At 37.5% G+C, this 27,531-nt stretch overlaps 1 protein-coding gene across 3 annotated transcripts; it reads left to right on the top strand.

Moving 5' to 3' along the window:
• Positions 1–1,218: 1,218 nt before the first annotated feature.
• kansl3 (KAT8 regulatory NSL complex subunit 3) lies at positions 1,219–27,488 on the top strand. Of its 3 annotated transcripts, XM_077222776.1 has the most exons (22): positions 1,225–1,416; positions 2,762–3,047; positions 3,897–4,067; positions 4,291–4,381; positions 6,354–6,539; positions 6,623–6,754; positions 6,934–7,050; positions 7,271–7,369; positions 8,122–8,193; positions 8,278–8,352; positions 8,484–8,641; positions 8,724–8,787; positions 9,016–9,204; positions 9,655–9,811; positions 13,427–13,504; positions 15,463–15,639; positions 17,688–17,775; positions 18,499–18,626; positions 20,042–20,130; positions 20,234–20,426; positions 23,837–23,949; positions 26,926–27,488. In XM_077222776.1, exons 2-22 carry the CDS (start codon positions 2,833–2,835, stop codon positions 26,926–26,928), a joined length of 2,595 nt encoding a protein of 864 aa, XP_077078891.1. In that variant the 5' UTR covers positions 1,225–1,416; positions 2,762–2,832; the 3' UTR covers positions 26,929–27,488. The 3 variants fall into 3 exon arrangements, with proteins under 3 accessions (XP_077078893.1, XP_077078891.1, XP_077078892.1); XM_077222777.1 differs by lacking the exon at positions 13,427–13,504; XM_077222778.1 differs by lacking the exons at positions 13,427–13,504; positions 23,837–23,949; positions 26,926–27,488 and having other exon boundaries at positions 1,219–1,416; positions 20,234–21,012.
• The last annotated feature ends 43 nt before the right edge of the window (positions 27,489–27,531 follow it).

Genomic DNA, 27,531 nt, shown 5'->3' with positions numbered 1-27,531 from the left:
CGACAAGTCCAAATGGAAACGGACGCTAAGAAAAAGTGCGCTATACTACTTCTTTCTTCTTTTGTTTAATGGCTTTACATACTTGGTGAATATCGCCACCTTTTCGGTGGTTGTATTTAATCGTTTTACTTTTGTAGCCTATTTAATCTCACTTCATTAACCAATGTCTTTGCTACTGAGATGATTCAATTTAAAAATGCTAATAAGCAAAAATTAGATTAACAGAACATTTGTGTTTCTTTTTTTGTTGTTTTTATAAGAGTGTTGAACTTTCTTCTTCTGCATCCTATTCTTCTGTGATCCGTTTGACGTAATTTTTGTAGTCTTAATATTAAATATACTACTATCTTAATAATTATGTAACCTGTCGCTAGACCATGTGTCCCTTTTATTTAATAGTCGTTTTAGTGGCTTAATCCTGCGAAGAGAAATTTACATGTTGCTTCATGGATGTCTAGAGCAAGATAATCAGTCAATTGAATTTATTCATCAAAGCAGATTTTTAGTCACACACTAACAAAAAGTACCACTGTATTTTAAGAGTACCATTTACTGTAAATACAAATGTGGTAATTATTCTCTACTGTAGTATATTAAAATTCCATGAAATTACTATCTTGCACCATCACGGTGTCATGGAAACGAGGTGGTAACCCTAGTATACTAGATTAATAAATCCAACTTGAAAAAAAAAATATATATATATAAGTTTAAAAGCAAATGTTTTGTTTCAAGTTAGTCAATAATCTTTAAGGAAAAAAATGTTTTGGTACTTTTCCCCAAAAATGTTTTTTAAACCATTATTGTAAATTGTTATATAATTAATTTCATGATTGAAATTAATTTACATAAATAGGTCTAGAGTCTTTAGACCCAAATAAATGAGTGTTATGTTAGTCAGACACATAGACTGTAAAAAAAAAGTCAGACCCAGTCTATTACAGCCAAACACAAAAATGAAAACAAATGCCAGACCACGATTTTAAATAAAGAAAAGTACTCGTCCAACATTTTAGCTAAACCAATGGATAGCTCATTATTAATAGCTACATGTTAAGCGAAATCCGAATATATCGGTAATAAAAGCACCCTTTTTTTTTACTAGGAAAATAATTCAACAAAGGTCAACAACATCTTCAAAGGCAACACTGTGGCAGTATGAAATCCAGTCCGGGTTTCTCGCAGTCCCAACAGCTACTTTGACGCCGTATGAACTCCAGTCCGGGTTTTCTGTTGAGCCGCTGTGGCGCGGTGGTACAACAAAAGACAGTCGTCTGTTGCTAAACCTTTTATAGAGTGGATTGGAGTTTATTGTTTTCTCGTCTCGTGATCCCGAGTTCTCCAGTGTTATTTACAGAAGTTTCGGGAGATCGTTCTTTGGACCGAAATGACATGAAAGGAGCCTGATAGCGGACAGTGAGTATTGTGTATTGAGTTAGCCTCAAAGCTAAAAGCCTAGTACCAGACCATAATATAACACCGTAATGGCGACACGTAAACGTTTGAGGGTTTTCTACGTATTGCGTCATTGGTCAAGTAACACAGGGGATATTTCGGGTAACGTTAGATTTAAAAGCTCAACTGTATCAAACTGGCATGAATGTGATGGATTGTGTGGCGCGGGCCCTAAACACGCCCATGCGTGAAGCCTCGCGACTGGCGTTGCCACTCATGCTCGCGCGTCAGCCACCAACTAAAACTGTTAACGTTACATTAAATTAAAATTTAACGCCATTTAACTAAGCTAAGCTCTGCAACACCGTCCTCCCCCGTATGTTGTGTATATTTGCAGCATTGTTAGTGGTTGCAACAGCTTATGAGGCTTTCTTGACGTTTAAGATTCAGGGTCCCCGACAAATTGTAACCTACAAAATTTGACATGATAATAGTTTTCTTCATTGTTAATACAGTGTAATTTGATAAAGTTCAGTAAAGTACATAATGATTACACTAACAATATCACATGAGTGCTACATTTCGGAAACTTTCCCGTCTCAAATTTTTAATTTTGTTAAGATTCTTTTTTGAAGAAAGACAAACATAAATAGTGATGGAAGCCAAAATATTTAATGTTATGAATGTATATTGACGGAGCAATTCACTATTTTGTCGAGGGGGTCAAAATGACAATTTTCACCTGAGATTTGGAGCCAAATGTATTCTTCAGACATTCCCCTTTAGATGCAATAAGTCTGATACAACTAAGCCTTGTGCAAAGTTTACCACCTTTGTTTTTTTAAAAATGTTTATTATAATAAATAAATACAGAAAAAAAACTAGAATCTAAGAGGATATTAAGACATCTTTAATACTTTTTAAGTTCCAGGCATGCAAACTTGGGGCAAAAAACACAAAAAGTGTTTTTCCCCATTTTTAACTATCACCGTTGGCATATATATGCAACAAAGATTGCTAAAGTAAAGTAAATAGACCTACCAACGTCTGTAAAAATAAAATAATGATTCTTCCATCATGCTATGTTTCTAAAGTCATTTTTACCCCCCTGTAATTTGGCTCTAAGTTCTCAGGCGAAAATTGTCATTTTAACCCTCCTCTACAAAACAGCAGATTACTCAGTCAATGTACATTCATGACATTTAATATTTAGGCTTCCATCTTTATTTATGTATTTCTTTCACTAGAGAAAAAAAAATCTAAATCAAATTTTTTTTGCCGGGGTATCTCTGGTTGAGTTTACACGGAATGGCCCAAATGTTCTGTTTATCAGGATGCTTGATACTGATAGGTTGTTTAATTCTAGGGTTCATGTTTACGGTGCAAGTGTCCCTTTTTTGCGGGAACCGCAGAGCCTCCGTGTGGGGCTAGAGGACCATGTTCCGCCCTGGAGGAGAGAGAGACTTCCAGACGTCGGCCCGAAGGATGGGAACGTCCCTGCTCTTCCAGCTGTCGGTCCATGAGCGCGAGTTGGACCTTGTGTTCCTCGACCACAGCTATGCCAAACCCTGGAACGCCCACCCGGATGCCAGCAGTGCCCGGCCCACCCGCATGCTGTTCGTCACGCCTCGGCGGCAACCGGAGCCTTCTGTGTGAGTGTTCTCTTCTAGAAGATTGTCAGAAGTAGGGATGAGTGCATCGACTAATTTGACAGTTGTTTGAACGCAAGTTTTGAAACCGACTAGTCTAAAAATGAGAAACCCTCTAAAGACTTGTGTGCATGTATGGTCCATTTGAGCACTTAATCTATGAATCAAACAGTTAAATCCCACAATAAAAATGCCACACACCTGGCAAATAAAGCTCATTCTGATGCTCAGTAATTTTTTGGAAGTTTAATTAAATATGCAATGGGCATTTTCTTGCTTCACAAAGAAAACGCATCTGAGGTAAAATAAAAAGATGACCTCTTAAGGTATTATTTTTTCAAGTGTTTTATTTTAATGTGCTGTTTTAAATGCTTTTAAATATAAATGTAACAAAATTCAAGGCGCAGGTAAGAATGGGGAACCGGTGAACAGACGTTTTAAAATAAATGAAGCAAAAGTAGACAGCAGATGCTTCATAGCTGACTGCCACTCATACATAGACAAAACCCAACGTAAATGTCCCAGTCCTGGTCTGGGAGGAGAATGCATCAATATGTCATATTAGTTGGTTTAAAGGCCATTGTTTGCTTAGGTCTATTTTTATTACTACAAAAAAAGAAATCAGATTACTTGAGTAATCGTCAAAATAATCGACTGATTACTCGATTGCCAAAATAATCGTTGGTGACGGTCTTAAAAAAATTCTTATTTTTGAGCAAACGAGGTGCTGCACAATAGAGGTTTTACTGAAATCATAAGGCCCTAGACTGTTCCAAAGCTAGTTACCTATTTATCAGTAAACGTATATCACGTCACAAAATGTATAATTGGTTGTGATGTTGTCCACTACAGTGATTCGGACATTTCCATTGATGTAGAGACGGTCAAACCCACTCCAATGCCTCTCTATGACAACCAGAAAGCTCGTAGTGTGATGAACGAATGTGAACGTCACGTTCTGTTTGCACGAACCGTCGCTGATGGACCACCTCCTCCCGATGATTGGGAAGAACACATCAACAAGTAAGAAAAACTACTCGCAGTAAATTACAAGATCACAGAAGTTTGAGAAGGAGGATGTTCATATTTTTATAGAGTCTTTCAGCAGCACAGATCTCCAATTCCTCAGTTTTTATACGGTCTGACTGTTGCATGAGATTTCAGTGTTCAAAGAAAACATTTTCTCTGTGCATGGTCATGTTTGAGAGATTGCTGATACGACTGTTTTCGTTCCGCTCTGTTTTAGGGCTGGCTGGTCGTTGGCTCAGAACAAGCTCTTCAATAAAGTATTAAAAGCCCTACAGGCAGAAAGACTCGGCAGACTGGCCAATGATGGTGTGAGTTTTCAAAACTGATTATAAAACAGAGCTTGCAAGATAAACCCAGTCAAATCCATGAGATGCTGTTTCTTAAAGATGTTCACAGTAGTATTATAACAGACAGATGATAGTAGTCTTAGACTTGCATACTGCTTCATCCTACTATATATATATAATTTATATATCTCACAAGGCTTAGCGCGGAGCAGTAATTTATGCCAATGTTTCTTAAAGTGATACTGTAGTTCACAATTCTTCCATCATTTACTCAGCTTTATGTCATTCCAAACCTGTGTAATTTTTTGTCTTCCGCAAAGTAGAAAGAAGATTTTTTTTTAAGCATTTTGGAAACCACACAGTTTTGGTTACCATTGACTTCGATTGTATGGAACAAAAAACAAACAAAAAAAAACAGACATTTCTTAAAATATTTTCTTTTGTTCTCCATTGTAGAAAAGAAAATCATAAAGGTTTGGAACAACATCAGTTTGGACTAAAGGCACCATAATCCCACAGAGATGCAAACTTTTGTGTGATTTGTGTAAATACGATAAGGTTTTGAATAGGGCTGTCACTTTTGTGAAAAAATCCTGTTCGATTTTTGAGACATTTGTGTTAATTGAATCGATTGTAAAATCGATTTTTCCATGTCTAAAGACGTTTCCATTTTCAACAGCAAATATTGACAAATCCACGGACAACTAACAGGCATTAGGACGAACGTAAGGAGGGCGCTTGAGACGCGCACAAGTCAGCAATATTTCTGATGATTTATTGGCGTGAAGTTTTTTGCAAGGTGACAAACAGGAGTGCAACATTCAAGGATTGAAATGGACACACGCCAAATTCGGATAAAAATGAACTTTGGCGGGTAACGCTGTCATATCACGAGCCAATTTTGCGTGTTTCTATGTTTACTCACTTTGCTGGGGAAGTTCGTGTACGCCAAATCTGCGTGGATTTAGCGCAAATACGCAACTCGTGAGTCCTCATGATATATTAAATACAGCGTGTTGCGCAGAATCTGCGCATTTCTGGCTTGCTTGAAAACACACACGTCACTAAGCAACAAGTAACGGTAACAACGCGCTTGTTCACTTGCACTGAAGCAATAGCGAATATTAAAAAGCATTTGGTTAACAGAAAAGACATTGTTATTTCCCAACATCCTACATGTTCTGTGCACTGTATTGATCTGTCAAACTAAAACACATTTTTGGTAAAAAAAAAAAAAAAGGCAGTTAAAATCGATTCCCTATTTTCGTTTTCGAAACTTGTGTTGGTTGATCCGATCGATTGTGCAATCGATTTTCGAACGTAAAGTGACAGCCGTAGTTTTGAAATTGGCGGTTCATATTCTGGTGTTTTCAATGACTTTGAGTCTGGTGCTCTGCTGCACCACATGAACTTCATTGCTGCGTGTGCTGTGAGGTTGGGTCACTTAACATGGATTTGGAAATGCAACATGCACCAGCCATCTTCCCAAATTTGTAATGAGACTCAGTCTTTGAATTTCCACCAAAATAAAAGCCCTGGTTTAACATTTGAATGGAAATAAAGTTATTATAATAATAGTATTATAATTTTACTGTAAAATGAAAAAACTGAGAGAGAGAATTTAGTGACTTTTACAGCCTAATGCGGTAATCGACTGTAAATCCACGTTTTAAAGCTGATATTTGAAAGGTTTTGGACTCCCCTCAGAGGGGTCACGTGCTTGTCACCTTTTATACCACTGATGAGTTTGCCCTTTTATAGATAGATAAACCTATTTGTTTTATCATAACTATATTGTTAGATTTTATCATTTGCGTTTTAGCAATGTTTTCTCCCTGCTGTCCACTAACCAATCAACACAACCCACCAGTTTGACAGATTACTCTTTTATTGATGCATATTTAGTCTAGTGACAGTCTATTAGAAAGACATAGTTCTGTGAAAGTTGTCAGGTCGTGCTCTCTCTCAGTCTCTATGTCTCTGGTCTCCACAGGCCTGTAATGAACCTGTTTTACGCAGGATAGCTGTGGATAAATGTGCTCATAAGGTACGCCACGCTCTGTCCAGTGTCAGCTGGGACATAAAGCTGACACAGTGGCTGCATAGCACACTTGTGGAGTCTTTGAGTCTTGCTATGCTGGCGGCTTACCTTGATGTACTGCAAACACTCAAAAGCAAGGTGGGATATCTTATTATCATACCACTGTGTGCTTCGAGTCCATAGCAGGAGGTTACAGGAGACTGTTTTTATTCTTCTCTTAGGTACCATCCCTGATTGACCGGATGTTGCTGTCATCCTCTGTAAAAACAGGAGCTGCAGGGGCTGAGGCTCTTTCTCTGCTCCTTAAACGCCCATGGGACCCTGCTGTGGGTGTACTCTCACACAACAAACCAGTATGTACCAGGCTTTATTTTGTTGGTTTATTCATTCCAATTGAGAATGAGAGAGATCTGTTTATGCTAATATTTCTCTAATAAAAAGTATTTTACAGAAAATGTCTGGTGATGCTCTCCTGATGGACATCTTGATTGCTGTCTGAATCAAATCTGAGTGTTCATGTTTTTATTTTCAGAGTAAACTTCCTGGATCTCCACTGATCCTGTTAGCTCCATCAGGGCCAACCAACCCTGCCTTCTCTACCTCTCGGCGAATGAGATTCTGGCAATCTCAGCTCTCCTGTCTAGGGAAGGTATACAAAATCATAAGCGAAACACTTTGATTTAGTGTTCTCCACAATAAGTTCTAATGTTAGATTGGTTACATTACACATTGAGAGTAAAGGCATTTTGTGAATAAACTATTGCATTAAATGCATCATTCTTGCATTTATAGAGTCCCTTCAGTTTCTGATTCAAATAAACTGCTCTTTTTAAAGTCTGTATTTTGTGTCTGTTTGTTTTGTGATTCAGGTCATTCCTATAAACGTTCACGTGGGCAGTGGATCCAACATCGGAATCACGCAATGTTTAGAGCACATGATAGGCACAGTCAGAGGAAAGGTCATTGAGGTATGAAACGACACATCACTAGCCAGACAATGCCACTTTCGCTTTACAGAACAAGATAAATCAGGGATGCGATTTTTCTGTATCGGACAGCCGTAAATATTAAAATTGCAATTTTACAGTTGTGTAAAATAAATTATTATTGTATTGTTATATTGAATGTCCATTCTTGTCTATTTAGATGTCCCAAATCCGCATTATGTTAGCAATTTGTGGTTTATCTTGTACTTGTAGAAATTAAAGGTGTATTCTTATATTACTTGATTATTTGTATAAATACATGTCTATGGAGAGCAATTCTGTGTGGCATGGTGTCAAGTACCACAGAAAATAATTTGGACACATACCACAGTTTGTGAAGTGTGAAAAATATGTTTACATAGCAGAACACTAGGCATATTTCATATGCTGCTTAATATGCATTTAATTTAATATATCATTTGTAATAAAATGAGTCATTTTAATACAATGATGTTCTTTTAATATCACTTGGGAAAACCTTTGATTTTAGAAAGTTTTTAAAAATGTTTTTAAGAAGGACTCAACAGGTTATTCTTTTTATTATTTCAAATATAAGAATTAAGAAGTATCGAATTAAAATATCGCGTATAGTTTCTAAAGTGCTTCAAGTTTTTGTTTATTATTTGCCATTTGTATTTTAAATGATCATGTTCTTGCCATGGAAATGAATCTTCGGTGATGACAGGGCAAAAAATAGATTATTTTTAGGTAAATTTAATGTTTTTGCTCTCTAGGTTCATAGCCACTTTCCCCATAAACCGATCATCTTGGTTGGCTGGAATTTGGGGTCATTGATCTCTTGTCATGTAAGTCTCTCTCAACAACAGTTTTGTAATTTCTTGTCTATTGTCGGCTGTGAACTGATGATAGATGTCTATTTTTGCATCCAGGTTTCCCTTATGGAGTACATGACTGCTGTTGTGTGTTTGGGTTTCCCTCTGCAAACTGTCAGCGGGCCACGAGGGGTAAGAGGAAACACTCCATAGTTTCTCATTCAGTGTAAACCGTTCTTTCTCATGATGAGCTTTATGAAATCATTTAGCAGATACTTTTAAAATGGCTGGCTGAAATGTAATGTTTGTATTGTGTTTGTCAGGATGTTGATGATCCTCTGTTGGACATGAAGACTCCTGTGCTGTTTGTGGTTGGACAGAACGCACTACAGTGCAGTCCTGAGAACATGGAGGAGTTCAGGGAAAAGATTCGAGCTGATAACAGCATGGTAGTTGTCGGGGGGGCAGATGACAACTTGAGGTTTGTGTCCTCTGACATTCACGTGTGTTTCTGGGGAATCCCTCTGTATAGACTAGTTGAAAACACTTGGCTTTGTTTACAGGATCAACTCCACCAAGATGAAGACAGAAGGCCTGACCCAGACCATGGTTGATCGCTGCATTCAAGTCAGTACTTTTCACTTGTGTTCCCCACATCATGATCATTTAAAGGCAAAGTCAATGAAACATGATTTAAAATCGTTTCTTAAGACAGAGAGACTAAAGTCCAGCACAAGACAAAGTTTATTTTTAGGGAAAACTGACCTTAAAAATTACCTCTGATAAATGCATAAAGCTCTGTCTCGTGTGACCTCTTTAGTCTTTAGCCTTAATCTTTCCCCCCCCCTTTTTTAGGACGAGATAGTGGATTTTCTGACAGGAGTTTTGACCCGTGCTGAGAGTCATGGTCATGGGTCTGGTGAAACACGAGATTTGGATGCAGAGAAGAAGAAGAAACCACGCCGTGAGCTGCCCTTTGACCTTGAGAGGTCACGACCCTCTTCACCTGCTGTGAGGTTACCCATCTCCCCATCAGGCTCAGAGGTGAACATGTAGGATATAGAGTGCTGAAATAATGTCTGTGGTTAAAACAAGCTTAAGATATTTTCACATTTTATTGAAGTCACGTGACCATAGTGTAGTCCATTTATAGCTTACGTTTAGCTTTTTGCTTCTGCCGATTGGCTTCAAAATACATAAACGTTAATTTGTGAACATTATCTTGTTAGCCGCAGAACTTCTTTTCTGCAATAATCCAAATATCCAAAGCCAATGGAAGAACATTTATTGGCTTTGTCTCATGGGAACCAGGGTGATGCTAACATCCGGGTATTCCTCAAAAAATACGTCGTCAGTGTAGCACTCTATAGCAGCAGATATAAAAGGTTTTTCTGTACCTGAATAGAAAAATGAAACGCATAATGATATGGCTAAAACCAATCAGAACATGTAGATAATTAAGTTAATCGAAAATCAATATTGTTTCCCCTCCAGGATATGTCTAGTGTCTGCAGTAGTCCTACAGCCAGTCCCAAACCCAAGACCGTCGGGCTTTCACCAGCTCAGAAGTCCAGTCTCATTACTGCCACACAGCTACTGAAGACCCACATGCAGCGCTCAGGAACTGTGCTCACACACAAGCAAGCACAAGGTGTGTATCTTTCCAGGTGCAAGTTCACAGATTTGGCCCCAGAACTATAAGAGAGCTTAGATGCAGGATGCTTTTTCACATTTTGTCTGTGTTATTAATAGTGCTAAGATTATTTATGCCTTGTGGGAGACAACTGCACGTAACAAAGCCAGTAGGGTAATTCCGTGTCAAATCAACCATTTCGGAAACTTCCCCACCTCAAATTTTTGATATGGTTAGTATTTTTTTCTGTAGAAAGACAAACATAAATAGTTATGAAAGCCCAAATATTAAATGTCATGGATGTATATTGACTGAGTATTAGGGTTGTGCCGATAGACGATAGTATCGTGTATCGATGATGGTCAGAGATATCGCTGAAGGCATTTGACGATATCAATACGATAATTGGCTCGTTTTTCCTTAAATGTATTTTATTATTATTATCATAAAGCTAGTATTGTTATTAAATTAATATTAGGAACTACAATTAATTTGCCTTGCATAAATTCATAACGACGACATCACATAGCCTAACACTTGAGACAACACCGACACGCGCTTATGAGGACTCCTCTAAGAAAATGCTTTTAAAACGGACTAAAAAAACTACATCCCACATCAAATTGAATTGCAAGGTGATCCATTCTCAAATTTTCAAAAGTGCTTGTTTTAACAGACGCATAATTCTTATACAGATCCAAGATGAAAACGGCATCGTTGTTCGTCAGTATTTTGTTTCCATCGCCCATGGAAAACGTTTAAACAACAAAACGTTTAACAAAACGTTTAATGACACTAATAACACTAAAAACAATACAACTACTAAATATTAATAATAATAATATCACTAAAATGATATAGGCCTAATAACAGTCTTTAGTTCCTCGAACACAGCACAACTCTGCCATCCTTGAAAATCAAAAGCAGCTTCAAACACTTGTTTAACAAGTAATATTCTTTTAATTTTTACACTGTCATTAATGTAGGTCCACAAGAGAAATATTAAGCCAGTAAATTAAGATAGTTGCTATACTGTTATATCCATCGTCGTCTCTGAGAGAATGAGGCGTTAATGCAGCGACAGATGCTGAAAGCTCAGTCCGTTTTTACTTTCAATTTCAGGGAATGAGCGCGTTTACATGCACGTTCTTAACCCGATTATGCTGAATAAACTGACAATGCATGTGGTCATGTAAACGCATTAACCCGTTTTCCTTTTATCGGAGTCAAGTCATATAAACCGATCGACTAAGCTAGATTTATGCCCCTTACTCTGATTTCTCCCGGCATTTAAAGCACATTAACCCGCGTTCTTTGACCTTATTGAAGAGCGCATATGTAAAGTGCATCCAGACAGAGAGAGCACTGGGAGGACATATATCTGACGGTTTCTTGACCCAAGAAATTATTAAAACGTGTTCTCATCTCGTGCAGAAGTAGGCTACAGTCAAAATGCTGCATGTGTAACGGCATGAGAGGATAATGTGTGTCCGTAAATTTCCCGCTGACATGTTGAAATACTCAGTCAGATTCAAAATGATTAGGATCTTTTTTTACCTCACTATACCGGGAAATAACCTGATTAATAAACGCTTTGCTAGCAAAATAAAAAAAATTCTCATATATAAAACGTAGTAATAAAACAAGCAAATTAATGAGTAAATAAGCCAGTAAATAATCAAATAAGTAAGCCCCGGCCCCCCTCACGGTAATATTGTGTATCGCCGATCTCACAGACTGACGATTGGACGATATGAAAATGGAGCATATCATATTATACTGAGTATAGTCCGCTGTTTTGTAGAGGGTCAAAATGACAATTTTCACTTGAGATTTGGAGCCAACTTACAGAGGTGTAAAATTGACTTTAGAAAGATGGCAGCATCATAATTTTATTTTTACACAGATTGGTAGGTCTATTAGTTGAATCTGTTGACTTCAGAAATATTTGTTGTATTATATGCAAACGGTGACAGATAGAGCAGATAGAAAAAAATTAGATGCATTTCTAGTTTTAACATTGTTTCTTCTTTAGATATTCCTAGAAAAAAGTATCTGCTGTGTGCAAAGTGACCCACATTTGGTTTTTGACCACTGACAATGTGTACAATTGACCAATTTACTCATGGAGCCACATTAAAGGGGTGGTAAAATGCCCTTTTCACAAGATGTAAAATAAATCTCTGATGTCCCCAGACTGTGTGTGTGTAGTTTTAGCACAAAATACCCCACAGGTATTTTTATATAGCATGTTAAAGTTGTCACTTTTTGAGGGTTAGCAAAAATGCACCGTTTTGTGCCTGGCCCTTTAAATGTAAATGAGCTGCTGCAGAGGGCGGGGTTTCAAGCGCTTTTAGCAGCTGCGATTACGATTACCTCACGCAGACACACTAAAATGACAGAAACTGTTCTGCCTTTAATGTTAAAACAGAGTCAGACAAAGATGGAGAGACTCAAGAAGAATTGACAGCATGTAGAATGCAACAGGACGTCTCTGAATGGTTAGTTGTTGAATTTATGTTGCTGAAGTGGAGTTAACTATCTTCAATTATCATATTCTGTCATGATAATCTATAAACCGCTCATATAGGAACTGTTGTGAGATGCACACAGAGTGACTTTCTATTGCATGTGAAAAGAAGGATGCTAAAGTTTGAGCTGACTCACAAATACACTCTTATACAACGACTTTTCCTCTTCTCAACATGGACTGCGTGTCCCGGGCGCGGGGTTTATGTACATTTTAGGGTTGCTGATGACACTAACCCAGGAGGAATGTCGTGTTGTCCCTACCAGCCGTTTGTTGTAGTCCTTTTCTTTAATAGCAAATATCTCCCTTTGCTTTGAACTTTGAGCGCTGTAACTTTGCAGATGTTGTTTATGCTCAAACAGCAACATTTCACACTAGCTAAAGTTAGAAAAGTGAAATCGTGTTTTACCACCCCTTTAATACTTCTTGAGTTAAAGGCTTCTAAACTTAAGGGAAAAAAACACAAGTGCTGTTTTCCATTTTTGAACGTCCACCGTTAGCATTTAATAAATCAAAGATTGCTAAAATTAACAGATTTTACTAATAGAACTTCCAATCTCTGTGTAAAAATAAAATAATTATGCTTTATAAGCTCCAAATGTCAGGTGAAAATTTTTATTTTGACCCTCCTCTACAAAACAGTGGATTACTAATTATTAAACATTCATGACATTTTATTATTTCGGCTTTCATCACTATTTATGTTTGTCTTTCTACAGAAAAAAATGATCAAAATCAAACATTTGAGCCGGGGATCTCTGGTTGAGTTGACATGGAACGACCCAGTAGTTAAAAATGTACCTCATCATGATCCCTGTGTTCTGTACCTTTCTGTTTTTGAAGAGTGTGTCTTGTGTATCTGCATAACTTGAACAATAAATCACGTTTAAGCCTCTTTTAACCCTGAGCTGTTCTGCTGATGCCTGTGCATGTTAAATGACAAGGTCCACACAGTTAACTATCTGGGATGTAGTCACATCATCCTTGTATTGAGGACAATCCCAGATCTCATCAAGCTGTAATGTTGTGTGTGATTCCTGTCTTTTCTATATCCTGTGCTTTCCTTCTTCACTCTCTCCATCTTTGTCTTCCGTTTGCTACAGCTCAGTTTGCTGCTTTTATGAAACATAATATGCTGGTGAGGAAAAGCATTCCTCCTGGCAGCCCTTCATGTCTCTTTGGTGAGTATCTCTCCCTCTCTTTTTCCTTCATTCTGTTTTGTCTGTCTGCCCCTTTCATGTTTTTCTTTAAAGTTGTCTGTCATATTTGTATCACATACGTCCCTTTAATGTTTCACCAGCTTGTGTTTGCAAAAGGCAATAACAATAGTTAATCCTTCAAATAATAACTGTTTGCAAATGTATGTTCTTCCTGACAGAATCTATCTTAAATCAATGTGAGAGTGTAAAAATGGGCATTTTCCTGCGTAATAGTTTTCCCTAACAGAGTAGGTGCATTGTTTACCTTTTCACGTTAACACATTTAAAGTATCATTTGATCAATACGTTGCCTAGGCCTATATTTATTTTTATTTTTTAATTATTGTCATCTGTCAAGTTTTTCTGTGCTGAGTAAAGTTGGAAGTGGAACTTGTATTGACCGCTTTGAGATCCCAGATTGCCTTGGTTATATTATTTACAGTAATGTTGCAATTCTTTTAATTGAGAATCAAATAAATAAGCATAACAAATATGAATTTTAATGTAAATACATCATTTTAATAGGCCTTTAAAATCTGAGCTTGCACAGAACATTATCCATATTAGGATACTTTGACTTATTAAAGACCCTACAAGGCTTTAAACTGAACATAATTGCAGGCTGTCAGTCAGTGCAGTTACATTGTTACGCCAGCAGGCGGCGGCAAGGGACCGTCATTATGAGCGTGTCATTATTAAACTATTAATCTAACTAATATGCTTAAATGCTGATTCATTCATGAATGAAACAAGATGTTGAAATTAACTTTGAGCATCACTTTCCAAGGCTCAATCGATGAGCGACGCATCACCTGGGTAACGCTGAAGCTGATGTTTCACGTCAATTGCATTGATTGCATGCACTGGGCTGAAATTAAATTGATTTAGATTGAATTGATTGGCTTTTTAATAATAGACTAAGCAAGAGAGTTTGCCTCACTACAGAGGATGATGCAGGATTACATACTAAATTAATTTGCTTTAGAATTTTTACCATGCTATTCTTCCAAACTTTTTTTTTTTTTTCTCAAGTTGCACTTGCTTGTATGGACTTCTCACCACAAGCTTCTCAGCTGAAATCGCATCGTTGTTAGTGTCAATATATCACCGTAATTTAAATTGATTAATTTAATTTAAAACAGAATCATTTCAAGTGAACATTGTTTCCCCATAGCAATGTTCCTTTTATAGCATTACAATTTCTACTACCAAATAGTAAATGATAAGTTTGGCGATTTTTAAACCAGCTTTGTATTGTTAAAATATGGGTAGTATGGGTAAATGGACAATGTGCACTCATTCTCCATGTTACCTGCATTTAGATATCACCATTTTTATTTGTCAGCAAAGCAAACGTCTTCTGAATGATCATTTTGCATTATCTGGCAGAGTTTTTCTCAGCTCCAGGTCTTGTTATAACTACAGATGGAACTTTAACTTCTTTAATCCCTGCCAGCGGACAGTTGGATTGACAGAGGGGTGGTGGCATGATCAAAAGTGCATTATGGGTATTTGTTTTGAGTTTCTACTGCATAGACAGAGCAGATCATCATCAAAGGCAGTTTCTCACAAGACCAATTGTTCTGTGATGGCTAAATTGTATATCATCAATTCCGGTTCACTTTTGCAAATAAGGACAGATTATTTTCATACTATAATTACATATTTATTAATACTTACCCCTAATCCTACCCCTGTTGTCAAGCAGTCTTGAGTGTGTTTCCTTTCTGTGTGCCTGAGTTCAAAAAGTATCTTTCACAAAAACCAAACACTGATGTCAAAATAATTTTGGGTCCGACTCATCTGTAAGCGTCTTAATCTGTACCCATAGACCTCTGCAGCATTTCATATTAACTGTATCAGCACCTTGTGAATCCCTGAGTGACCTTGAGACTACAGGAGACTGTTGGAGCTTAACCCTTCAGCATCATGTGTTTCAGTGCCGGTGCCCAGTGAGCAGGTGGAGGGTTTGGACCGAGACGACATGAGGCTACACCTCAAGAGAAGACAAACTCCCAGTCCCACTCCCAACAAAGCCTCCAAAAGAGCCAAGATCAAAGTGACCATCGTGTCCCATGGAGACGCGTCAGGAAGCACTGGCTCCACTGCTCAGGAAGGTACTGGAAACACAGCCCACTGAGCCGCATATTGATGAGTTTAGGCAGGAGGAGGAACGTTTTGGTTTAAGCAATTTTCAGCCAGATTGATTACTTTAATTTGCTTTGTGAGTGAGCCTGTTGTTAAGCCATTTCTTTCACTCCTTCCCCGTCAGCATTTAAAAAAAAAAAAAAAAGCCAGCCACTGCCAGCATTTTTGATCATTTTCACAAAAGTTTCATGGCCACCAGAATATATTTTTGTTGTATGAATGCTTTTAAACAAAAAACATGTTTTATTCTAGCTTTATGCATTCTTTTTTATGAACACTTGAATGTTGGTAAGTTTCTTAAAGCTACATTTTGAGCAAAAAGCTGTTGCATTAATGGCATGTTAATGTCATTCACATTTGGACTATATTTTGTAAGTTTCCAGTTATAAATAGAACCTTGCTTTTGTCAAACACTACGTCAGATCAAAACACAGGGGGTGTTGATGTACTCAATCTAAGCTTCACAGTTCTATAGCTTGTCCTGGGTCGACATTTCATCCAGTAACATTATGAATTTTTGATTTATATGCTGTTTAAGGTTAATGATTGTGTTATTTTATACATGCATCTGCTTGCGTTTGATATCTCTTTTTTGTGATTCTTCTTCACCTGTGTTTTGATTCAAAGATTCAGTTCTCTTTCAGAAGATGCCTCCTACCGTATAACGGTGAAAATGGAAATTTCATCAATGGCGGGGAAAGAGTTAATCATTGATGCTTGTATAAGCTAGGTTTAGATATAAGATACACGCAACATGCTAAAACAGTAACTTGTCTTAGTGTGTCATGTTGAATGAAGCACCTGACTATCATTACCCTATTAGTTGGGCTGGTTGATGCAGTGACACACTACCATTCAAAAGTTTGGGGTTGGGGTGATTTTCTTTGTTTTTGAAATAAAGTAATTAATGCTCACTAAAGGTGCGTTCACACCGGGACGAATTTCGCGCGCGATATTCACCGACGTTTAACGCCTCGTGATTAAACAAAGGGCGCCAATGTGAGTGTGCACACCAACGCGGAAAACGCCACGCGTAAAAGCGTCATTTAAAAAAAAAAAACGCCTCGGGCTCGTTTTTTTGGTTTGACGCGCTGCGTCAAAAACTATCCGACCAATGAGATTGGTGCTTTTGCTCACGTGTCTGGAGCTTCTGAAATTACAGTAAACACAACTTGAGGGCGCTCAAACACAAAACGGTCTTGCCGAGCACACATACGTAACGGCGAAGAAGATATGCCAAGTAGCGTCTACACCATAGACTGTAAAAGGTCTACACACTGCCGGGAAGAAGACGAGGAAGATGCAAGCCACATCCCACCTTCATGTTTTTGCCCATCGAAATGAGTCCCAGCTGCTATTACAGGTAACGCGACTCGCTAAACAACACTTACTACTGCTCTTGGTAAGGAGTCATTCACACAGCTCGTGTTCTTGGTTCAAAAAACCCTTGAGAGCACATTAAAATGGAACAGAATCCAGGGGTCTGGATATTTCTGTTTTACATTAAGCACCATCTAATGTCAGGGAATGAATTTGCATGTTCACTCGGCTCATCGTCAGTGAAAATCGCTTGGGTGTGAACACAAAAAACACGTTGAAAAACGCTGGCGAATAACGCGCGCCGATATTCGTCCCGGTAATATTTTTAAATATTATTACAATTTAAAATAACTTTTTTCAATAAATATATATTTAAATTTAATTTGGTCCTGTGATCAAAGCTTTTTTCCCCAGGATTCTGGAAAGGAATAGAAAGTTCAAAAGAACAACATTTATTTGATATACAAGTCTTTAGCAACGTACGTCTTTACTGTCGCTTTTGATCAATTTAATGAATCCTTGCTGAATAAAGTTACAACTTACTGAGCCCATAGTTTTGAGTGTACTTCTCCACTAAAGCCATTATATAATTAAATCTTGTAATAGCCTACATAATCCCACATTAAATTTGAAAAAGGTGTCTCAGACTGACTTTCCACCTCAGTGTTTACGGTTGTGTTCCTGTTTTTCTGTGCAGTGGGTTTGTCAGGAAAGCCCCTCGGACTCACAGTGGGCCAGACGGTATCGGGGGCCAAAGAGCTGTCTGAGCTTCTCAGTGCACAAAGGTACCTTTATCAAACACACCAGATAAATTGTACAAAAGAGAAAAAAAGCCTCTTAAGACCTGTTCATACGAACACGACTGTTAAAATGGACATTCTGCAAATTTTTCACACCAAATACATGTGTACAGAGAAGAGATTGCTCTGCTGTTCAGAGTCGCTTAGCAAGACAGTGTTGTTCATGAGCACCACCAAGTCATCATTTTATGTTGAAGCAGTGGCTTTGGGCATGTGTCCAAAAGCGTGAATCTTTCTGGATAGTCAGCTTTATTCGCAGTGTAATTGAGAAGAGATTAGAACCATAAAAAAACGTTGCATTGATGGCATGTGAATGTTCATGTTAGTCTGAACAAATGCATTCATTCAAATGAACCAAATTTTGGCACTTTGTGTGCATTTTGTTAACTTTGTATGGACAGGCCTTCAATATTCAAAAATACGATTAGCTTTAGATCTGTGTTTTTGTGACATTTGCATGATTTATGCAATATCATGCTGTATTAGATCAGAGAATGTCCCCACACTTGCATAACTTCATTACACTGCATTTGGACTATATTTTGTACGTTTCCACTTTCCAACCTTGGAAACTTGTGGGAAATAATAAAAAAAAAGAAAAAATGCTACCAAAGTGTACAATGTGGTTGGTTTAATATTTTGTCAGTTCATGTCAGCATCTGTGTTTATGGTGGCTGGATTCTGATCTGGTATCCTCTGCTCTTTTAGGTCAGGAGTTTTGGCAGATGTGTCTGGAGTTTTGGGCTCCAGTGAGGGGTCATTTCACAGCCTTCAGGGGAGCGTGATGTCGGGTTCTTCCTCTCCTGTCCAGGCTCAGGCCCCCGCCACTGCTCAAGGTACCACGACCTTCGAATTCTGCCCACTGAGGCTGCATTCACACTTGGCATTAACATGACCAGGTGAAGCAGATTGGATCATCAGCCAATCAGGGCACTGTGTGTTTACACTTGGCAACATCAAGTGGCTTGTCTACCTGGAAAACTTATGTGTGCTTTGTAACCATGTTAATGCTAAGTGTAAATGAGCCCGCAGTCACCTGCAAGCTCTTTGTTTAATAAAAATGAGTGTTAATTTAATGTAGACTAAGACGAGACAACATCAACAGTATTGAACACTGTTGTCACTCCATCAACATGCAATATTGTTGACCAAAAAGGTGTCACTAAAATGCAGTTTAAAAAAAACAAATCCAAAATCTCTATATATTTAACCAAAAAAGGGGAGAAGAAATATTATAGACTTTTTATTTTTATTTTGTATTTTTACTTTTGACAATTCTCCACTACCATTTATACGTGTGGTTGCCAGATTTCAAGTTTAAAGCGCTTCTCTTAAAAGGGGGAGATTTTCTGCTGGGTTTTTACTTCATGTTCACAACCTGGCAACAGTGTGCATCGGATGAAAAATCAAATTATTTTGTATTAAAGAATTAACAAATAACAAATATAGTGAATGTTTCTATGTAGGCTTTGCTGTATAATATGTGCAAAATAGGGTTAAAATATAAACATTACATTCTAAGCCAAAAAACTGATTCTAAAAACTAATTTTGATTCGTTACGTAATTTTGTGTGCGCTGTGTCAGTACATAATACATTATATATTCTTATCCATTATCGATTGCCACTAAATGTGTTAGTAACGTGTTTTGGTGATTTCCTAGTTATTCATTTTGTTCTGCAGATGAAAAAAGTGAACCTGCATTCAGTTTAAAAATAATTGTCTGATTTTGATCTGCTGTCTAATAAAAGTTAAACACAAAATAATGGTAGCTTATATAAATGCAATTGTTTCTGAATATTTAATAATTTAATTTGTCTAACGAATAAAAATTACAAACATAACATTTGTAAATAAAACAGTTTTATAAAATTATATAATTGTATTAAATTCGGTGCCATTCTATACAAGCAGAGCACCACCGCTATTGACGTATTTGAACGCCATTGCAACGTCTGTTTTCTGTTATTATTTTTTTCAGCTGATCTCCCACACGCCCCACAAATTAAGAAACCACTGCTTTAAAGCGTGATGGATTCTGAATGGCTGTTTATGTGCGATTCCAACAACATTGTTTCTGTGTGCCGTTATTGTTACAGTTGTGGTGTGGATTCTGCCATTCTATTTAGAACGACTGTTATAGTTATTGTCCTTTGTGTGAGCGGGCCTTTAGACTAAATGGAAAAAATAGCTGAGAAAAGTAACACTAGATTGAATCCTTTTTGACTGCGTGTGTGTGTGTGTGTGTTAGGTCCCTCTGCCAGTAGTCTGCTGCAGGGCCTCAGCCTCAGTCTGCAGGAGATCAACACCAAATCCCCAGGCGTTCCCTCCACCACACAGGTGCCGGCCCAGTCACACAGCATATGCTTCTTCAACGCACGTCTTTGTCTAAAATCTTTATAATAAACATGCTTGTACGATTCCATCTTGTGGTGTTGTTCAGGTGTCAGGAGGGAAGCCCCAGTGTCAGGGGCAGGTGTTGAGCTCTCTCAGCTCGGGAAGCGGGACGCTAGTGCGCGCGGTGCCGGTCGTATCCACCAAAACCACAGCGATACACCAGCTCCTCACCAACGGCGGCCTGGCCAAACTAGCCAATAGCCTGCCAGGACTGGCCCACGTCTCCAGTCAGAGCACGGGTACGTCCTCGTCGCCACTGATGACACAGCGCTCCAAACAGAGGCGCCCGCGATGAGTAGCTGACTAGAGTAGCAGTAAGGTCAAAGGTCAAATCCATGAAAAGGATTAGCAGAAAAAAGGTGTCGGACAGGTAAATGTTCTGAAAGAGCAATAAATATCCAGCTGAGCATGTATATATGTATCATAAGCAAACATTTGTGTAAATTTGACCTTTTTTTTATGCATGTAAAAAGATTTATTTGGGTGATCTTCTACAATTAGTGGGCTGATTAAGTTCCTCTTTGCAAACTAATGTACTTTTATACAAGTTGTTCATTTTAGTGTGTTCTAGGGGTTGACCTTAAACTCCAAACTGCTGTTATGCACAAAGGACCAAAATATTTATATGGCAGTGCTATAAAATGACAGCTGTGATAAATTCCCACATCACCAGCTTCATTCAGTGTGCTCAATGTGACCGCCTCACTGTGGTTTTCTGTTTGTTTTTTCTCATTTCTGTTTGTTGTTCTGTTGGATGAGGTTTATGTAAATCATAATGCTTGCTCTACTCACAAAGACATTAATTAAATCCCCAACAGCAAAGTATTTCCTTCCTCTTCTTTGTGTCATTATTATTGTTTTCTGTTTTCATCTTCTCCCAAATTGCATGCATTAATGTTCTCTATTGTTTGCTGAAGTTATTTAAACGCAGTGCAAATAGAACAAAACCAAAGCAAATTATGGATTATTAATCCATAATTGGTCAAATGCAATAGAGTATTTCTGCAGCGTGTAGACTGTATACAGTATGCAAATGTTCTGTAAATTGTATTAGTTTTTTAAATGTTAGGCAGTGTCGACTGTGCATTAAGCAGAATTCTGATTTAGAGAGCTACTGATTTATCTGATGGACAAGATTTAAGGCTTTTTTTTAACAATCGGATTGCAAAATGCTAAATAAGCTGAGAATTTGAATTAAATATGCAGACTAAGTGTGTGCATACTTAATCATTATTTTAGTAGTATCCAGTATATTGTCAGGGTTTCTGTGGGGTTTAAAGTCTTATTTTGTATGCATTGCAAAAAAATAATATCTTCCTCAGTATTCTGTTTTCAAGCCTTGAAAACATTTCAATTGTCAATTTTGTTATAAAAACTTCCATTTGAATTAAGTTTTTTTGAGCCATTAGCAGTTATGTTTTAGTTCATTTTAATCATAAACTCCCTTAATTTTGATCAATTTCACAGAAAACAAGATTTAATATTTTTTTTTACAAATATCATTTTGTCATTTTGCATTTCAAATAAATGTATCTTGATTTAAAGGGATAGTTCACCCCAAAATGAAAATTCTGACATCTACTCACCCTCTTGTCGTTCTAAACGCGTGAGACTTTCGTTCATCTTCAGAACACAAATGAAGATCTTTATAATGAAATCTGAGAGCTTTCTGTCCCTCCATTAACACGCGAGACATTTGTACTGGAAAACAAGACAAAAATACTGAGGAAGAACCTCACTTTTTACACTGCATTCAGAAGATAGAGTAGAAGTTATTTCCATATTTTTCTGTTTGGTAGCAGAGCGGTTTAAGGTGTGTGTAAAATGAATGAGAAAGTAATGGATATCTGTTGGAAGTTATCAGTTGAAGTGTTGCTAATACAACTCATTGTGTTTCTCCCTAGACATTTACATTTAGACATCATCATATTAACATGTTGTGTTCCCTTCAATTTATTTCTTGAATTTTCTTAACTTGGTCTTTAAAAGGTCTTAAATTAGTTTACCTTCATAAACCTGCAGAAACCCTGATTGTACGCTATAGGATTCCTTTTCATACACTCATTATTCAACACAAACGTTAGCGCTCCCAGCTGACACCTCATCACAATGCAGTCACATACTCACACATCCACTGCATTAGTAGCTCTATGTAGACCGTGATTGCGGTTCACAAAATGGTTTATTATACACATGAAAAGATGGGAAAAAAAAAAATGAATGTAATGTAAAAATTCACTGTGATGCCAAATATTATTTTTTAACATTTATTATTTTGTATTTCTTTTATGCAGCATGCCCACAGTTCTGAGCTCTGTGGCCATTTAGACCATCTTTTGATCAAGTTTTGAAACGTGATGGACTATAAACTAAAATAACTACCGCAGCGGGGATGTGTTAAGTAAATATTTAAATATTGCTGGAGAATAACTAATTTTTTTTTTAAATAATAGGTTTGTTATAAGGCTTTTCATAGTGCGTAGATTAATAGCAATATTTACAGTAGTTTAGTACTTTAATGAGGAAAAAGATTTGTTTGTGGGGTTCCTTTGTATTAAAAAAGTAAAAAATTAAGACACGATGCCATGAATCTTGTTTACTACAAAGGGATTTTAATGAGGAACAAATGGCCTCATGCACTTGGTGGCTAATTCGTATGAATTCATAAGATCTCATTCATACGTTTTTTCGTATAATCTTAGGCCTACACCCGGTGACGGTTATACACTGGTCAAAAAAAAGAAAAGAAAAGTCGCTGTTTGGATTTAAATAGGTAAATGGTTAAGAGTCATTATTGCAGTGATTATTATGTTTCAATCATGTGATATTTTTGGCAACAGTTCTTCTAACCCTAATTGAGGAGTGTGTATCTTTTCATTTCTTAAACAACCATGTATAAAGACACATCATGGCCATATTCCAGGATGAGAATGTGCAGATTCATCAGGCTCAGATTGTGAAAGAATGGTTGTGAGGATCATGAAGAATCATTTTCACACATGAATCTTCTCCTCTGAGTCCAGATCTTAAATTCATTGAAAGTGTTTGGGATGTGCTGGAGGAGACTTTACAGAGAGCTGGACTCTTGCATTAACAATACAAGATCTTGAGCGAAAACTGATGCACCTCTTGATGAAAATAGCATCGTAACATTTTTGAACAAATCACAAATTAGTTAGTTTTTTCATGAAATCGAGTTCAGAGTCGCCGCTACTCTGGATAAAAGTGCATATGAATTATGAAATGCATCTATTTAGATAAACAAAAATATTAATGCTGTAAATTTTCGATCATTTCGCTTTTGATTAAAGGAGGTGCTTAATAGGAGGTGAATAAAAAAAATCTATGATTAATTCACCTGCATCATATATAACATTCATTTATTCATTAGGCTACTTGATATAATAGTAAATCTGATTAATCACATTATAAATTATGGACAAAACATTACAGATTGAATTTAATTACAATTAATAAGCAACACAGAATAACATGTCTGCATGTATAATAGCTGTGCCACAAAATAAGTATTCCACAATCTTACATATGTTTCCAAACAACCTGTGATTATAATATTCAAGGAAAAGAAAAGGCTAAGGATATTTCTTGTCTTCAAATATTTTTCCTGTAATGTGTGTGTCATCTGCAGGGCTGAAAGCTCCAACCACCATCACAGTGACGTTGCGAGGGCAGCCCGGCAGAATTCCCTCTCTCAGCCACACGGGGGCGACAGTGCCCTCTCACAGCGCACCTGACCACCAGGTGTGTGACCCGCAGTCACCAAATTATATTCTGTCTGTTCTTTCACTTTTTTTTTAGCTTGATGTAGCCTACCAGAGCTGAAACAGAACAGTTGGCTTTAGGGTTCCCTTTGCTTTAACTCGCGCTCGACAAATTAGAAGAGCTCATCAGTCTTTTAACTTTTTGTGTTAACTGATGTTTACTCGCAGCGCCCACAGTTGGATCAGTGCCTTTAGTGCCATGCAGTGCGGGCAATTAGTGTTGCTGTAGTAACCGTCTCATTGACCATGCAGAGAGATGAGGTGTAATTATTTGCTTAATCACTCTGAAAAGCGTAATTATATGCTTGTCATTTTTTATTTGGATCACTTAGGTATTAGTAATGGTTTAGTTCATTTAAGAATGCTTATGATTCATAAAAACACTATTGGCTAATTGTGTCTAACGTTACTAGTTAAATAAACTTAAATAAGCAACATCACACGAGCATGAGTGCATAGGGCTGGGTGTCAGTTATATGTATTTTTAAAGAAATTAATACTTTTATTCAGCAAGGATTAATTAAATTGATCAAAAGTGACAGTAAAGACATTTATAATGTTACAAAAATGGCAAACAAATGCTGCTCTTTTGAACTTTCTGTTCGTCAAAGAATCCTGGAAATAAATGTATCATGTTTCCCACAAAAGTATTAAGCAGCACAACAACTCTTTTCATCACTGATAATAACAAATGTTTCTTGAGAGGCAAAATTGGCTTATTAAGGATCATGTGACACCTGGAGTAATGATGCTCAAAATTCATCTTTACATCACAGGAATAAAATGCATTAAAAATATATTGTAATAATATTTCACAATATTCCTATTTTTACTGTATTCTGATCAAATAAACCCAGCCATATTTTGAAAAACATAAATGGTGGTGGACTTTCTGCAAGTTGCGTCTTTACACCAGTAGGTGGCGACAAATGACTATCTTTATGAGCCATTTGAATAAAAAAACATTCAGGAACGAAACAATCCTGTTTTTAGTGAGCGAGACATTGGGTGCGTCTCAATCAGCTCTGCAGTCAGGGCACTGATCAGGGAGTCGGCCATTATAAGGGCTCTCAACCGCAAAACCCATCCAGTGCACTTAGACAATCCCACAATGCACCGCAAAAACTAGGGAGCATCAATGCTCGCTACGCTCCCCTTACCTTACGTCACATTTCTGAAGCATGAAACATAAAACACACGAGCCAACTCAATAAATATAATGACAAGCGGATGGAAGATTTGAAAAGACAAACTTTTTTTAGTATTGGGACACCCCTCCAAATCATTGAATTCAGGTGTTCCAATCACTTCCATGGCCACAGTTGTGTAAAATCAAGCACCTAGGCATGCACACGCTTCTATAAACATTTATGAAAGAATGGGTCGCTCTCGGGAGCTCAGTGAATTCAAGCGTGGTACTGTGATAGGTTGCCACCTGTGCAATAAGTCTATTCGTGAAATTTCCTCACTACTAAATATTCCACGGTCAACTGTTAGTGGTATTATAACGAAATGGAAGCAATTGGGAACAACAGCAACTCAGCCACGAAGTGGTAGGCACGTAAAATCACAGAGCGGGGTCAGAAGTCGCACACTTTCTGCAGTCAATAGCTTCAGACCTCCAAACTTCGTGTGTCCTTCAGATTAGCTCAAGAACTGTGCGTAGGGAGCTTCATGGAATGGGTTTCCATGGCCGAACAGCTGCATCCAAGCCTAACATCACCAAGTGCAACGAAAGCTTTGGATGCAGTGGAGTAAAGCACGCCGCCACTGGACTCCAGAGCAGTGAAGACATATACTCTTGAGTGACGAATCACGCTTCTCTGTCCGGCAATCCGATGGACGAGTCTGGGTTTGGGGTACTTCCCTGACTGCATTGTGCCAAGTGTAAAGTTTGGTGGAGGGGGGATTATGGTGTGGGGTTGTTTTTCAGGGGTTGGGCTTGGCCCCTTAGTTCCAGTGAAAGTAACGCTTAATGCTTCAGCATACCTAACGGTGGGCCAACTCCATATTAAACCCTACGGATTAAGAATAAGATGTTATTAAAGGTTATGGGCATGTAAAGGCAGACGTCCCAAAACTTTTGGCAATATAGTGTATCCCAGCATAAACACACATCGCTAGACAGGTAGTGAACACACATAGTTAACATTTATAATAAATATTCAGCTAAGATTTTGTAAGGGTATGTAACAACTATGTGTTTAAAGGGTTAGTTCACCCAAAAATTTTAATTTTGTTCATCATATAAAGCGTCTAGGACTAAACCGCTCAATTCATATGGATTAGTTTTATGACCTTTTTATTAACTTTTTGAAGGGTAAAAATGGTAGTTGCGTAGCTGTCAATGGAGGGACAGAAATATCTCAGATTTCATTAAAAACATCTTCATTTGTGTTCTGAAGATGAACGAAAGTCTTACGGGTTTTGAACGAAATGAGGGTAATTAATGACATAATTTTAATTTTTGAGTGAACTATCCCTAAACAGCATAAAACATTACATAAAAAGATATAGGTCTACCTGTTTGATTAATACCAGCGGTAACGTTCTACAACGTTGTATGTTGAAGTCGTTCGTAGTCATGTCACTGGAAATTGAGTAATCGATATCCCGTTGTGCAGTGAACCAAGGTCCTTACCAGTGTACACGATATTGATTGAGACACACCCATTGAATCATTCACTCAACAGATTTGTTCCAAAATCAAATTAATTTGAAAACGGATCTCCACTACTGATGTGCAAAAGTTGATTGCATTGGCTTCATTTAAAACTTTTTGTTGGCAGAGTGAAAACAAAGTGACAATACTGTCTAAAAATGTAAGTAGGCATATATTTAAAACAAATAAATGCATTTCCATCATAAGAAATATGAGCACTTTTGGAACACTACTCATCTGGAGAATTGTATTGTATGTTATGTTCATGTGTTCAATCGGTATTTTATCTTGCAGTGAACAGAAGCTCATTGAAATGGATATGAGAAGCTGAAATGGCCATCACTGAAATCCAACAGCACAGATGGATGAACCCAGAGGAATCAAATGGATTAAAAACCCGGTTTCAAGTCTCATTTGCCTCACAACCTGCAAGAGCGCCCTCTATAGACACTGTCTTGCACACATGAATTTGACTTCACACTCATGCATTTGTCTATTTGTATCTGCAGCACTTTGACTGTGCAGTGCCATGAGCAATGTTCCTTTTGTATATTTTATATTTGTTCCCCCCACCCGTTTTAATATATTTTTCCATACAGCACTTCAAAATATATTTATTGGGAGATTTCACAAACACTGTTTTGTTCTTTAGTTATAACAGGCTTTTTTTCTTGCCGTCTAAAAATGATGTTTTGCCAGTACAGAATATTTGATTCAGTTGATTTGGCAAAAAAATAGTTTGTTGTTAAAATGTTTTGCACAAAACCCCAGCAGAGCCTGAGTGTTATTTCCTTACAGCCATAAAGCGCCTGAGAGAAATGGATCAAAAAAAGATAATAAATTCAAAACGTTTAAAAGATGGCGTGAGAGTGTTTCATTGTTTTTAGATTAACCATGCAT

This window comes from Siphateles boraxobius, unplaced genomic scaffold, assembly GCF_051911475.1.
Source record: "Siphateles boraxobius isolate OS27281-9 unplaced genomic scaffold, OSU_SipBor_1 9, whole genome shotgun sequence".
Classification (NCBI taxonomy): Eukaryota; Metazoa; Chordata; class Actinopteri; order Cypriniformes; family Leuciscidae; genus Siphateles; species Siphateles boraxobius.
Note: the sequence above shows the minus strand (reverse complement) of the source record. Positions and strands in the feature narration are given on the sequence as shown.

What these genes read in the sequence shown, in the direction of transcription:
- kansl3 (XM_077222776.1), top strand. Translation starts at nt 2,833, where the DNA reads ATGTTCCGCCCTGGAGGAGAGAGAGACTTCCAGACGTCGGCCCGAAGG. An exon ending in GCAGACTGGCCAATGATGGT is followed by an intron (nt 4,382 to 6,353) that starts GTGAGTTTTCAA and finishes TGGTCTCCACAG; the next exon opens with GCCTGTAATGAACCTGTTTT. An exon ending in TCTCCCCATCAGGCTCAGAG is followed by an intron (nt 9,205 to 9,654) that starts GTGAACATGTAG and finishes TTTCCCCTCCAG; the next exon opens with GATATGTCTAGTGTCTGCAG.